The sequence below is a fragment of the Typopeltis vanoorti genome, chromosome 17 (genome assembly GCF_054136105.1).
Source record: "Typopeltis vanoorti isolate ZY-2024b chromosome 17, IOZ_Tvanoo_1.0, whole genome shotgun sequence".
Taxonomy (NCBI): Eukaryota; Metazoa; Arthropoda; class Arachnida; order Uropygi; family Thelyphonidae; genus Typopeltis; species Typopeltis vanoorti.
In genome coordinates, this window is record NC_143565.1 from 17,003,225 (window position 1) to 17,018,926 (window position 15,702).

At 35.8% G+C, this 15,702-nt stretch overlaps 1 protein-coding gene across 1 annotated transcript; it reads left to right on the forward strand.

Moving 5' to 3' along the window:
* The first annotated feature begins 961 nt into the window (after positions 1-961).
* On the forward strand, positions 962-12,677 carry LOC150097191 (uncharacterized). Its single transcript, XM_090407606.1, has 5 exons — positions 962-1,058; positions 8,855-9,068; positions 10,236-10,430; positions 10,527-10,765; positions 12,120-12,677. The coding sequence occupies exons 1-5, from the start codon at positions 1,056-1,058 to the stop codon at positions 12,675-12,677; spliced, it is 1,209 nt and encodes a 402-aa protein (XP_090263732.1). The 5' UTR covers positions 962-1,055.
* The last annotated feature ends 3,025 nt before the right edge of the window (positions 12,678-15,702 follow it).

Consider the following 15,702-nt stretch of genomic DNA (forward strand, 5'->3'; position numbering starts at 1 on the left):
AGGGCGGGGAAAGGACATCCTTGGAAGTTAAGAATGAAGGCTGCTAGATTTTTCTCTCAGAAGGTGGTGCGTGATTGTAATGGATTGCCGTTGGATGTTGGCAGGCAGTGTGAATGAATTCAAGAATAAGTATGATAGTTGGTGTATGTTGTATGTGGCCTCCCTCGATGAGTCTCTGACTCCCTGGAGGTCTCTAATAATAATAATAATAATAATAATAATAATAAAATCAATCGATTTATTGATATAAACCACTTTTATCAGAACAAAATGAATGGCGTTATTGTAACTTAACTGTCGAAAGTTTGGCAATAATTTCTTCTATTTATTTATTTATAACTGCATGGCCATCAGTAGAGCAGTCGCATTTACATTATTTCAAAATAATTCCAAAGGACTAATTTTTCTTTGGCTAAAGCCCTTTGCAATTTATTGCAGAACAAGTATGAATTCCATGCTGCGTATTTCTTCCAGATAAATATTAAACCCACTTGTTGATGATGGTTTGTATTTCGATGTAATTTATCTCCCAGCTGTTATAAAAGTATAATATACACGATTACTATCAGTTTATAAAACAAAATAAATTTTCTGTATTTTTTGTAATTTTGTGTTGACACCTGGTGTGAAGTGTCGGGTAAAAATAATATTATTAAATTTACATAATTTTCAATACACTATTCAACATCTGGTACTAATAATGCTTCATAGTACTAAAATAATATTTCACTACATTGAATAAATTGCTCATTATATAAATAATGAGCAAACATTTGTAATCTTATGAACTGTTATTAGCATCGTAATTGGTAAGCATTACGTATCTTATTTGCAAGTTGAAATTTTTCATATAAACCAAATAATGGCTCCGAAAGATGTTTATTAATTACTTATTGCTAACGTAATTGTTCATTATTATTATTTTTACTGGTGTCGCTTCACTACGCTGTGAACAGACGTGTGAATGTTGTGCTCTATGTCAACTAGCAAATTTAACAAGGATAATCAGCAATTTTATTGAATTTGATTACCGTATTATCTTCGGATATCAATTTATGGTAAGCCACGCTCAACTTTTTTAAAAATACTTGAAAATTTAACTGAAAATTCGTGATTTTATAAACATTCTTCGAAGTTTATGGTGCAACGCCCCTTTTCTTTTGTCCATACAACGCTTGGAATTTGACCTTCGAAAGGACCGCTCACGCGACCTTCGACCTGACGTTCCCTTCCTTCCTGGCAGAGGTTTAACAAGCACGTAAGGACTAAGAAACAACTAACTTCAGGTATGACTTGCGGATTTTCTTTCAACTACGGCTCTTTCTGTTAGGATTGTTTCCCTATAATATTACAGCGACTATCAGTATCAAAGTATAATGCCGGTTTTGTGTTTGTTTTTAACGAGTCTTGTCTGCAGGAGGTGTTTGTATAATAATAAATATTTCACTCAATATAGAAGTCATGTGCGCCAGCTGTTATTAATGCCTATTAATGTGGATTACGTGCAATATGTTTGCTGAAACGGCTACTTGCACTTTGTTTTAAAGAGCTGACACTACTCGTATATGCAAAGCGAAATCCCTAAAAGTTAACCGTTAGTGGCCTCTAACTCCTGCAGAGAACGAACATCGATCACATAGCTTATATCTCAGCGAACACAGCTTAAATACACAACATAGTATTAACAGAAACTTGACTAACAAACTAGGATGTAATAATACTTTCAATGAGCAAATTACGAATATACAGCCGACTATACCCAATCATAAAAGCCACATTACCAACACTATCCATACACGACATAAGACTCATTGGTTCCCCCCCCCCCCCAGATAACACAAAAAGACTTGGACACGTTTATGTCAAAAATCAATACGACCAAGGGATATCAAATTGCACCATCCGCCGTATCGTCAGTTGTTACTTACGGATTTCGCAAAATAAAGGAGCCATTATCTTATTGGATGATCTCTGATAAAATCAACCCTTCTGTGGACAAAAAACCATGTTGTGTTGGCACTTGACCTTGACTTCTCTAAAGCTTTAGACATCAAAACGCACACGATTCTCTCTCTCAAAAAAAAAAAAAAAAAAAAAAAAAAAGATAGACATACGAAGAAAACTAAACAACATTACATACATACATCACACCTACCAACAGAAATCAGATTAATTTTTCTAGTATTTTTATAAACGATCTATCCAACCCATAGTTAATTAATGACAGTCACATCTCCTAGTACGCAACAAACAGACCTTAACACAATCACTTATCGGTTCGTGAGTAATTCTGCCATAATAAATAACAACAAATCGCAACTCATAACATTTAGAAACCCTCAGATGACTACAGATCTCTCACACATATCCCTGAAATGTTATACTTCACACAACCCAAAGAAAACAAAAACCTATCCTTTTGCCCAACGATGCAGAAAGTAACACACCTTAAACACTTTCACTACAAAATGCGACGGAACACGCATGTTAACTATATACACAAAAATGCTCATATTCTGAAAAACGCACTACTTACAAGACATTATCTAAACTAGGAAAATCATCCATATATCCCTAGGTAAGTCAGTACCGTGAATGTGTGTATCTTACTATGGTTCTACACAGCAGTACTTAATGAAAAACTGAACTCATACAAAACACGCTGACGGCAACAACACCTGTTGAGAACCAAAATGGTTCCAATATTTTCTATTCATCAACATATACCAAACCGACTTTGACTATAAAAATCTTAGACAGTACGCTATTATGCTAAGACACTACTTTATCAGAAAACACCGAACAACAGTAATAATTCCATATCAAATAATACTTCACCATATGACATGCATTACAAGTAATTATAATAATGCATATGGGAAATCAACCCGTCAATTATATGTACCAGACCCATTAAATAACCTTCCATACAGTGTGAATAACCTAACTTCATGTTATTGAGTATAGAGACCACAAGAGCGTCTTGTGGTCTCTATACTCAAATATGCGACAAAAACAAAGCCTGATATAGACAGAAAAAAACACAAAAAATTGTAGTTTAATATTATAATCATAGGACACCTTCAAGCATTTTCCAAAGAGCCAAACATTTGCTGGTTCCCTATCTCATCTGTTTCCTGCAGTTCACTTCCATCAATATAGTCCTGATCTCTTCTTTCCAATCACCTTACACTTGGACAAATTAAACTGCAGCCATTATCCTTAACTCATATTACTATTCAATTTAAGTCTTTCAGCAGGATCTGTGCATCACCGTCAGTTACCATTGCTATTCCCAGTTCAGCATCATAAGCAAACAACTGAGTATTTCAAGTAAAATCATTTTCTATATCAATAAAGTACAAGTTAAACAACAACGAATCATGTACTGAACCCTGTAGTACGTCACTGGTCACCTGCCTTATCCTGCACCAACCCCTCCCCACACTGCTCTTCGATATCTGTCCACCAGCCACTCTCTAATCCAAATCATTATATTCATATTAGCCCTTATTGCTCCAAATTATGCAATAGACTTCTATGTAGACTCTTGTCAATTAACTTTGCGAAATCAAGCCCACCATATCACTCAGTAGCCATTTTCCTTATCCAACGCCATTATCACTTTATTATATAAAAAATATATAATAATAATAATAATAATAATAATAAGCAAATTACGAAGGCAAGGCATATCTGTCACAAAACCACGTTGTACTTTATAATCACATTCCTCTCCATCCAGTCTTGAATTTTCTCTTTTACCAATTTCTCCAATAGCTTAACCATCACTCCTGAGATGCTTATTGGCCTATAATTTGCTGCTTCTGTATTGGAGTCTCCTTTATGCTGTGGGACTATTTTGTCCTCTTTCTTCTTTGCTGAATCTTTTTTTAGCAGGGAAGTTAAAATAAACAGATTGGTGAGAGTAGCCGATAATTCCCTTGCGCATTCTGGCATCGCACGAGCCCATATACCATCTTATTCCAAGGGTGTGTGTTCGCCTCAAGGTTCTGAGCTTCCGCCACGTTTTCAGCGAATAGTTAACGTAATCTAGCTAACTCCAACCTGATTTATCCTTCTGTATATAGGTATATATTCTCATTCTGCTTTGTTTAAACACCAAAGACCACCAATGGCTCATCTTTTCCAATTTCGTATACACGGTTGATAGCAGACTGCTGTAATCACCTACTTTGTAATTGGTGTTAAGAAGGGATACACATGTATCCCTTCTTAACAGAAAACTCTGCATGTCTAGCTAGAGAGGTTAAGGATTTTTTTTTTTTAAATTTAACTTGTTAAAACATACATTAGACGATAGGTAACAAGGACTATTTACTAATTATAAGTATATAAGTATATATATATACAGAGAAAGAAACATTTTCCTTTCTGGTATACAATAGAGAATGCAATAAATGAATTCAAAATTTACAGTTCAGTTTCAGTCTGAGTTATCTTTCAGATGAAGCGCATTGTCGTCGTCAATCCAGAAGAGGGTACCGGTTGGATTCCACTCCTCTATGAATTTCGCGACAGTTCTTGTTTCTTTGAAGTACTCAAGTTCCAGTGAATGCCTGCTTTTTAGTTTCTGACGGAGGATATACATGAGGGTTTGTGCAGTTTCAGTGATGGAGGGGTGCTGGTTATTTCTTCTGTAGAAAGTATTTTACCTTGGGTATAATAAATGTTAAAAATACCAAGCAATTTTAAACCTGGTTTTACTTCATTTCCCAAGTAAGCAAACAGACAAGTTTGCGCCTGCAAGTGATGCAAGTCTAACTGATCTTACAGGTAGTGCAAGACCAAGGCAACTCGTGGTAAAGGTGGCATAAGCTCTGATCACTAATCTTAATATTTACCCTTGCCTTTAATACAAAACATCATACATCCCCTTCTTGGAGATGTGTTTTGGCATTAAGGGTAAATATTAAGATTAGTGATCAGAGCTTATGCCACCTTTACCACGTGTTGCCTTGGTCTTGCACTACCTGTAGGATCAGCTAGACTTGCATCACTTGTAGGCGCAAACTTGTCTGTTTGCTTACTTGGGAAATGGAGTAAAACCAGTTTTAAAATTGCTTGGTATTTTTAACGGTTATTTCTTCTGTTTTAGGTAGAAGCTGTAGATGACGGCCTTAGCGCAGATGAAGAGGAAATTGAATGTTCTGTATTTGTTTTCTTCTGTGTGGACTAAATTCCAGTAGTCTTCTTGACTGTGTGCATAGTTACAGGTGCTAGAGGCAGTATTCAGGGCATGTGTGATTATCACTTTGTTTGCGGGACAGGTCAGATAGGTGTGTTCCAAGGTACCTGAAACGTACCTTGGAACCAGAAATTTCTACTTATTTACATTTACAAATTTCTACTTATTGTAGAGCTTTTGAAGGAGTTGGCAAGATGTTATGCCATAGTCTCCACTGTATGTCGGAATCTGGTTTGGCACACTTCGATTTATATGGCAGATCCCACTGAAAAGTGAGTGGCATATGCAGCCTTGTAGATGAGAGGGTTAAGGATGAATATAAGAAGGGCGAAATTGGAGACACTGACATGAGTTGGAGGGAAGAATCGGAAGTGAAGCTTCAGATTGTACAAGATGAAATATCGGCCCTGAGCAGTTTCTAGAAGGAATACGGATTTCTGAGATGTAGCGATATCTGGATAGACTTTTATAATGGAGGCTTGCAGCTGTTGATATTGCTTTTCAGTTTCTGGGTTCTTCACTGGTAGGCTTGTGGATGTTTTCCACTTTAGGGTCTGGGTTAGGAGGTCCCCTATGACTCTTATTCCTGCCCAGTTCCATGTAGGGAAAAGAAAGGGCTGGCCAATTGTGAGACTTGTTATGTTTCTGTTCGAAAATAGTGGTTTTGTAAGTACAGCTGACTCTGTTGATCCTGAAAGTGTATGATGAAGTCCTGTGTTTTTCCACCGCTGTAGAGTATCGTTGTAAAAATGAGGTAGTTTAGGAGGAGATGGTGCAGGACTGGCAATTCGGAGGATTGTGGAAAGTGTAAGTCCTCTGGTGGATGATTTCGTGATGTAATCGAAGATGGTTACATAAGTGTGATTGCATTGAAGTGTCTTTAGGAGGAGGAGGATTATCCTGAATGATCTAATCTTGTTTTCAAGAGAAATCAGGCCTTGACCTCCCTTACTGAGTGACTTGCAGAGTTGAGGGTATGTTGTCCAGTGAGTTTTGTTCCAGAGGAAACGTTTGATTTCCTTTTGAATGTGGTAGAGAAATTCTTCAGGAGGTGTGAGTACTTTGAGGGTTTGCCATAAGACACTCGCAGCCATCTGGTTAACTATTAGTACTCTTCCTCTAAGTGAAGACATGGAACGAACGCTGTTACATTTACTTAGCACCTGTTTGAACCGGTTGTGTAGCTGTGTCCAGTTCAGTGTGTTATATAATTTGGTGTTGCCAAGGTGCATACCTAAGTATCTTTGTCCTTTGCTTGACCAGGTACATTCGATCGGAGAATCATTTCTAGACTTTCATCTGCTTGACCACAAGCCCGTGGTTTTTGCAGAATTTAATTTGGTCCATGAGGCTTGCGCATATAGTCTGTGTGCTTCCTCGGTTACTGTCATTTCCTCTTCATTTCGGACTATTACAGTGATGTCATCGGCATATGCTGATAGGGTAATTTTTGATGTGGCTCTATTATGCTGGGTCGTTTGGAGATGATGGTGTCGTGTACTCTTTTTAAGAAGGGTTCTATGGCCGGTGTGTATAACTGTCCGGAGAGGGGACATCCTTGCTTGATCCCTCGAGAGCATGATAAAGTGCGAGTGAACCTGTTGTTGATTTTTAAACAGAAGTGTGCATCTCTGTAACGCAATTGCACTGTTTCAATGATGAGAGGACCATAGCCAAATGCCTTTAGAACTTCATAAAGGTACTCGTGCTCTACCCTGTCTAAAGCCTTCTCCTGATCAAGGCTGACGAGTGCTTGGTTTTCATGTTGGCTGTTTACGATGTGGATGAGATCTCTTATTAAATGGAGGTTATCATGTATTGATATTCCTGAAGTTATCGGCCAACATCAAACAGAGTACGTTTGATGTTGGCCGATAACTTCAGGCAGTGTTGGCTTTATTCGGTATGCTATAACTTTGGAAATGATTTTGCAATCGGTATTAATTATGGAGATTGGACGCCAGTTTCGGATATCCGTGTGGTCTCCCTTCTTTGGTATCAATCGTGCTACTGAGGTCGTGACGGATTGTGGGAGGCGATTGATGTAGGCTTCTTGCAGTGTTTTGAGAAGTGGTCCGAGTTGATTCCAGAAGACTTGGAAAAACTCTGACGTGAGACCATCAATTCCAGGAGATTTGTTCTTTGGCAAAGATGTGCATGCGGTTTTCAGTTCATCTAGCGTGATTTTGTTTTCTAAGTGGTTCCGATCTGTTGCAGAGATTTTTTTTTTCTTTCAGTATTTCGTGAATGGCATGATGGGATGTTCCCCCAGTGCTGTATGCATTCTTGTATTGTAGGATTTCAGAGGTGATTTTACTTGGATCTTCTGTGATGCTGTCATCTCGAAGTCTGATAGCAGAGATGGAGTTTGCTGCTTGGCATTTTTTTTCCAAAGAGAAAAAATATTTTGTGGGGGCATCTGAAAGATTTATTTGTGTATTCCGCGATCTAAGTAGGGCACCTTTTGCCGATAATTCTGCCTGTCTTTGCATAGCTTGGAAAACAGAATGATATTCAGGACTTTCTTTTGTCAGATACTTGAGCTGTTCTTCAAGTTGTCGGATTCTAATGTTCCTCTGTTGATTTTTCTGGTGACTGTAGATCTGCGTAAAGGATTTTATTCGTGATTTTAAGTGGGGCCACCATGTTTTCATTGGTTCTGTATCCACTTTCGAGTGAGTGAGGTTGGTTATTAAAGCCTGAGTGTTTGTTATATAAGCTGGATCTTTCAGGAGAGTATTGTTGAAGATCCAATAGGCACTTCCTGATTTGGATGCTTCCAAAGATAATGAAAGGTGCAGCTTGACGAAGCAATGATCTGAAATGTAGGAAGGGATGTGTGAGATGTTCCTAACTAGAGGCAAGGTGTGTTTGAAAATGTAGTATCTGTCCAGTCGTGCTTGGTAGAGTGGCCTATTTGTCGCTGTGATTGCTGACTTCCATGTGTAGGATTTCTTATCAGGATGTTGATGCCGAAAGACGTCGATGAGTTCATTATCGTTTACCAGTGTTTGAAGTTTGTTTATTAATTGGCTACGATGTTCAGCACACTGAAGTCTGTCTTTTTCTTGGTCAAGAGTGCAATTAAAGTCTCCAGCTATTATGATATGTTCTTGGTCTATACCAGAAAGATGGTTTTGAACGAAATCTGGGATTTGTGATGCCAGAGCATCCTGCTGTGGTATATAGATGTTGAATACGTGTATGGTATTATGGTTGGGTGCTATTATGTGAGCATACAAGGCATATCCTGGTATATCAGCAATCACTTTTAGTTTGTAGGGAGATCTATGATGTACACCTAAGCTAACTATGGATTAGTGTTCTCTGATGCTACAGTCAGATTAGTTGTCATGTCGTGTGCTCTCCCTTGGAGGAATTGACCGAAGCATTAAAGGAAGGCTGTTGCCAACGCATTTCTCAGCGAATTATCCGCAGGGAATTGAAGTGGATTGATAACGGAGTTTCAAGCATATACGTAAAAATAAATTTTTTTAATTCATTCATAGACATGTGTGGTAAATATAATCCTGTAATTCATTGTTGTTCGACATTTTGATCGGTTATATAAAATATATCAAACATTGATCGTTTGTGATATTTCAATATCGAATTTTAATATAAATTTCTATGCTATTTTTGTAGGATTTACCGTTGAGTCACAGAGACAGAAAACTTATCACACGTTCATTGCGATGGAATCATATCACAGATCAAATACAGCAAGAACCTGGAAGGAATTTGGCTCGTGCCGAATTGTTTTGGAGGATGGCTAATAATTATTTTAAAGTATTTAAAACTGACGAGAACATCAGACCCGCCCTGTGCAACTGTTCAATCAACAGGAATGTTCATTCGAGTAAGTTAATTTTTCAGTGTAACGTAATCTGTTATAACTAAAGGAATGATCATTTGTATGTTAATTTGTACTAATTCTGTTTAATGTGAAACTAAGTCTTTAAGGTATTATTACGTTAAATTTAATTACATTAAATTCAAAGCAGAGCGGAAGAAATCTAATCAGAAGAAACATTATGCTAACCAGAGGTGGTTCGTGCATAGGCACTGCAGAACTGCAGCGCCCCCAGTTTTTCTCGATATATAAATATATTTATTGATTTATTTATATTTGCTTGTAATATTTAATTTTATCATCAACAATCCTATACAATTCTCTTATTTTGTATAAAAAATAATAAAAATCCATCTTGTAGCACTTAGGAGGGCGAAGGACACTAGCAGCACTGTGTTTACCATAGTGTTATATTGCTACTCGCGCAAAGCATATGCATATCATAGTGAGATACGCGCTATTAGCGTAATGCGGCACTGTCCTTCGCGCAGTTCCACTGTTGTTTATATGCAGTTTACACCAGTAATAGGGTGTTCGTAGTGCTTATCGTGTTTACTCCGTTTCTTTAAATATTTGGACATTACAATTAAAAACATAACATTTGTTATAGTTTTTATTTTAGAACATTATTGGGGTTATTGACAATTATGACCTCAGAATTTTTAAGTAATTTTGAATGATACTAAACTGTATAATTTTATCGATAGTAAACAATATTTTTTCGTGTTTAATTTTTTTTAATGTTTACCATAATTTCGATATTTTATCCAAACACGTATACACTGTACTTCCAGTGTGCATATACATTTCAAAAGTTGCAGCGCCCCCACGATTTCAATCCACGAGCCGACACTGATCCAAATGTAGTTCAATGGCTGCTTGCTTGCAGACAGTTCACAAAACCTTATTTCCGATACCTTCGAATTAGACTTTGTAAATAACGTATTTTCCCATACGAGAGGGTACTAAAAAGTTCTTATAAATGTTCCACATCAATTCCTTTATGGTGATTTTTCACAACTTTGCAGTACGCCCTCGTACATGACAATAAGATGCTAAAGCTATTGTAACGTAATTTAGGTTTAATAGGGAAAAGGTTATGCGGGAGTTAATGGTTGACTGTTATATCCATTTCATACTAATAAATTTCTTTTATACCTGTTTCCTCTTCAGGTCATTATTCACACCTTGAAAGGTATGAAATCCTACTCAGTCGAAACGAGAAGGAGATGGCTTCCATTTATCTTGTTGTAATTGAGCCTGATAGTGAACGTTTGAGACAACTGCTGTTGCAGGGACATCCTGTGAACATTCAAACCCCAAACTTGGACACACTTCTCCATTTCGCTGCTAAAGGTTCAAGTACCAGTAAGTGAATATTACCAGCTTTAGCCATTATTAACCTACACTCAAGCACATCGAGATGTAAACCATTTACTTTAATTAATCGTTTTGTTTTTTTAGGAATAATTGAGATGTTAATGGCAGCTGGAAGTGACATCAACGCTCAGGATATCGATGGACACACACCTCTAATCATAGCTTGTTTGTGGCACAGTTCTGAGGCAGCGAACTGCTTAATTCAACACGGAGCTGATGTCAACCTAGCGGACCGTTGTGGCAATACTCCTCTTTTTTATGTTGTAAGTTCTATCTGTCCTTCCATTGAGTTGGCAGCTCTTTTACTGAGCAAAGGAGCACAAGTAAGTTCCATGTATCATTTCAGATGAATATTAATGATAATATCAGACAGTTTACAATTTGTGCTCTGTCGTTATCGTCTATTCCCCCCCCCCTTTTTAACATTCTATGTACTGCTACCCCCCCCCCCAATCCCTGGTGTTATCAGTTCCCTGGAATACAGTTCCTTCAATGTGGCACACAGCTTGTAATCTTTGTATCCCAAAAATTGAACACTTTATACATTTCCACATTAAATCGACATCCGTTATGTTTAGCTCATACTGTCAGCATATTCCAACCATCCCTCAAGCTCTCTACATCACATAATTAAGAATGACTAGCTCCATAACGTTGTTGATCACTGATGTTTTAGCAATCGATTTGTATATGCTGACAGAATTCATCAATTTGCTTTCCCTTGTTTCTATATTGACCTGATTAAATCTCTTTCAAAGGCTTTACTTATTTTATAGTAACGAGACTAGCAATGTCATGTTTAAAATTTTTCGGTTTGATCTCATCAATTCCTTGGCCTTTGTTTGGATTTAACTCATGCATCACCTAGATCAGTTTCACTGCTGTGAGATGGGACACTATGATGCTAATTTTACTTATAGTCCGAGGGGTTGGTCTTGTTTTGTGGAATACACGAGCTTGGTTATTAGGAAATTTCGTAAATCTCTTCACTAGATCTTGAGAAGATGGTAAATAACTGTTGGTCATTAGTATGCTGAAGATACTTTAGTTAGGACTATGATATGATATGATCAATAAAGTCAACATTCTTCAACCGGAGTTAAGAAAACTATCCGAAATCATGGGAAATTCCTTTATTTATATTTTTATTTATTTATTTATTATTTGGATGGCGTATTTGCATACTGAATTCTGGTGAAAGTATGATGCCATTACTTTACTTTAAAAGTGTTGAAGACGTTCGCATAAGTGTGGTGTTTGAGAAATGTCATCTATGAGAAAACGTTCCTTATATTCTTGAGATAACTTTATAAAGTTAGGATTTCTTGACGCTGGTAAGAGGTTTGTTTGCTTGTGTTTGGGTTGCATTGACCCTTGGTTCGTTAACTGACACTATTTTTCACGTTTCGGGACTTCGTGCACTGAAAAATTATTTTATAGAATTGCTCAAATTCCTGAACGTATTCTAGTGATTTGTTCTTAATACTTTTGAATAGTGTAATAACAAGACATCACGCGGATAGATCAGGTATTTAGGTAGCAATCGCTCCTAGAAATCTGTGTATGTCTGCTTCCCTCATCAAGAGTAGTATTAAGATGTTTTGACAATATTTCATATAATTCAGAATATACTCGTTTCCTATTAACATACTATTTAATTCCATCTATTTGTTTCAGGTGAACGTAAGAAATAACCACGGATGGAATCCCTTAATGGCTTGTCTAATTACTGTGCCATTTAGGGCGAATCGGGAAGTATATTTTCATCCCAATCTCCATGAAGTCATTCGAATACTCCTACATCATGACTGTGATGTGAACATTCACCCTCCGCTCACTGATCCTCCGCTATTGTTTGCTGCCAAGCATTCCTTGATGTCGTTGGTTCATTCGTTCCTTCGGTGTGGAAGCAACCCAAACGTATGTGACTTTAGAGGCATGACCCCCCTGTTTTACGTTGCAAAGAAAAACAATAAAAGATTAGTGGATTTGCTGTTTATTGCCGGCTTGAAGGCGCATAATGAAACGTGGATTCGCCAAAAATCTATCCTTAACGAAATCAGAAATGGAGAATTAAGGAAATACATTGTTCAGAAGTGTAAAGAGGTTCAAACTTTGCAACAGTTATGCTGTCTCAAATTAAGAAAGGAATTAAGAAGCCGAGTAGTAGATGTTATTGAGCAAGTGTCTCTCCCTCGTATTGTTGTGTCGTATTTAACCTTCCAAAACTTGTAAAACGAAAGAATTAAAAAATAAAAATAATTCAGATTTAAATAGTTCGTTGATTGTTCATTAATTAATATCGTTACTTGTTTAACAAGGCTTCATTAAGCCCATACGATCATAGAGCTAACACCTTTTGATTGTATTGACTTTGACAACTTTGAGCTATAAAAACCAACACCTTGTATCAGTCCGAAAGAACAACAGGACAAAATAACAATTTGCACTTCATTATGCTTGTATGAGTTCTCCATAAATGCTTTTTAGGTGCCATTGCTACCCGAATTTAAACTCTTTTGAGTTTCGTACTACTAGGCAGGAAGATTATTATGATTTATGCAGTAGTATACATAAAGACCTTTTGAAGTAGTAGTATTTAAAAATATACTTTATTATCAATATATATCGTCATTGACGCAGAAGGATGATACAATGTTCATTATTATTATTATTATTATTATTATTATTATTATTATTATTCCTGATACTTCTAAGGAGTCCGAAGACTCATCGCGGGAGGACACCTACAGCTGTCTCAACCACTACACCGAACCTCTACTACGAATCATCTCCAACAACGCCATCTACCGGCCACCACAACTAGTATTTTTTGTCTGTAAATCGCGTGTGTTCTGAAGGGCTGATTTGTCTGTATACGGGATGAAAAACCCGAGTTTCCGGGAGAAAAAACCCCTGCTGTTCATGCGTTTCATTATTAAAAATCCGTTTAAAATTAAACAATCTTCCATGATTATTTTAACAAAAAAAAAAAAATTATTTGAATAACTGAAGTAAGTCAGGAATAATTTTAACAAGTTTGATTCAACAAGTTCATGAAATATAACAAAAAAAAAAAAAAAAAAGAACAGGATATCTGGTGAAGTACATAAAGATGATTTTTGCATCCTGTACAATTGATAGTAAATTGCAGTTTTATCAACTGCTAAGCTTTGGATATAAATATTCAATAATAACTCTTGCTACTTGTTAGCTAATTATTTGGTAACATTTATTAAATATCCAAATGCAAACACAATATTTATCTCAACTTTTGTTTTCCCCTCTCGAAATTAAAATAAACCTTTTGAAGATTTTTGGATGCTGCCAATGCATGTGTGTAAGAGAAAATGAAAAATAGAATGATAAAATATCATGAAGAAAGGTGGTGTATCTTTGTTACGGTCTTGTTTCCACTGCAATATTTGTTGTCAATTTTACTAAACTTTTTTTTCTTTTGTTTTTTCATAAAACTCTTACATAAAGGAAGTTTAACATCTGTATCAAAGAAATATTTTCAGATTTTCCTGCAGAGTCTCTAATGTTAGTTACTTAGTTTCAAACTCATCTAGTTTGTTAATAATATTTGTATTTGGTACTGAAAAAAAATTGCATTTTACACGAAATATTCTGTGCCACAATTACCATTCATTTAATAATCTTTACATTCACTTTAGAATTAAATTATTCATTCTGTTATATGCAGACCCACATGCACAGGAATCTCTCTCTTATTTTTATAGAGTACAAAGCCAGCATCATCTTCGGAGCACAAATAACATATACATCATGACGAATTGCAAATTGTAATAGACAAAAGAATTAGTTTGGATTTTGCATCCTTTACCATTGGTTAAAAAAAAAAAAGGTGTTTCCTGTTCTTGGAAGAGATTTGAGATCAGGTTTAAGTTCAGTTAAAGCCATTTATGAGATATTTTCCTCCAAATGTGGGTTGGCCGGTTTCACGTTGGATGAAATAGGAGTTTTCCTTCACAAAATCAAGATTTCTCATCATGAAATTTACAGATTCAGTGGATGTGTCCTAAATCAATGGAAATTAGAGCAATGTTTCAAGATTAGGGAATGTGTTTCATTGCTCTTGCTCGTGCCAGAAACTATCTCTCTGACTTGTGACTTCTAATATGAGAATTCTGAAAAAGATTAATATAGTGAACAGACAAAAACAATGGCGGAACTTTATTATTACCATCCATGAATCGGTTAGCATAGCAAAACTCATTTGGTATAGCCATTTAAATAGAATGTGAGAGTAAAGATTAGTAAAATAAGTGTTCATTGCCAGGGAAAAGACCTCAGAGGAAGACTTAGAAGTAGGTTGATTGATACAATAAAAAGTGCCTTAAAAGAGATAAATATAAGATCTGATAACATTCGAATCTTGACAGATAACAGATTAATTTTAAGGAAAATTGTTGATCAAAATTTCTTGGTGTAACTTTTTAATGTAGTGCTATCTTAATTATCCCCTACCCCCCCCTCCAAGGGTATGTATGGTGATGATAATGCATGGGACAAAATGGCAAGCATGTGATTTGTGTGACTAAAGATTTAAGTGTAGATATGTTGAGCGGTTTATTTTCTAAATGACCTTATATAGAAATTTGCAATAAGAGAGGATCCATTCTTCCAGTTCTTTCTAATCTGCATCAATTTTTTCCTTTCATAATAAAGTAGAATTTGGTAGAATTTTCAGGCTTCAAGTGCTCAACAATTATTAGATCTTTAATGTTATTGTTAGAAGATTGCTGAAATTCTTCCATCACATTGAAAGGATGGAAGGAGGACTTCTGCAAACAGTAATAGCAAGTAATACAGAAGCACAATTTATCATTACAAAAATTAAAAACTTAATATTCACATTTGAAATATATTAAAATAAAAAATTACATTATATTAATAATATAATATTTTAATTATTATAATTAGTCTGCTCTGCTGTTATTGAAATAATTAAAATAAAATAAAAATCACTTTGTCAACTAATGAATATAATAAAACCATCATTCAGATTCAAGAGAAATCATCCCTCGACTAGACTATAATTTAATGTGAAAACAATTTATAATATATTAAAAATATTATAATAAACGCTAAAAATAATAAAGTTTATCACAGAAAAAAAATTCTACCCATTTGTTATGATGATTGAACAATTCGGGAAAAAGCAGAAAAAAAAAAGCTTCAAAACAGGACTGTAGAAAAAAAAAAAAAAAAAAAAAATCAGCTAACGCCTTTTTAT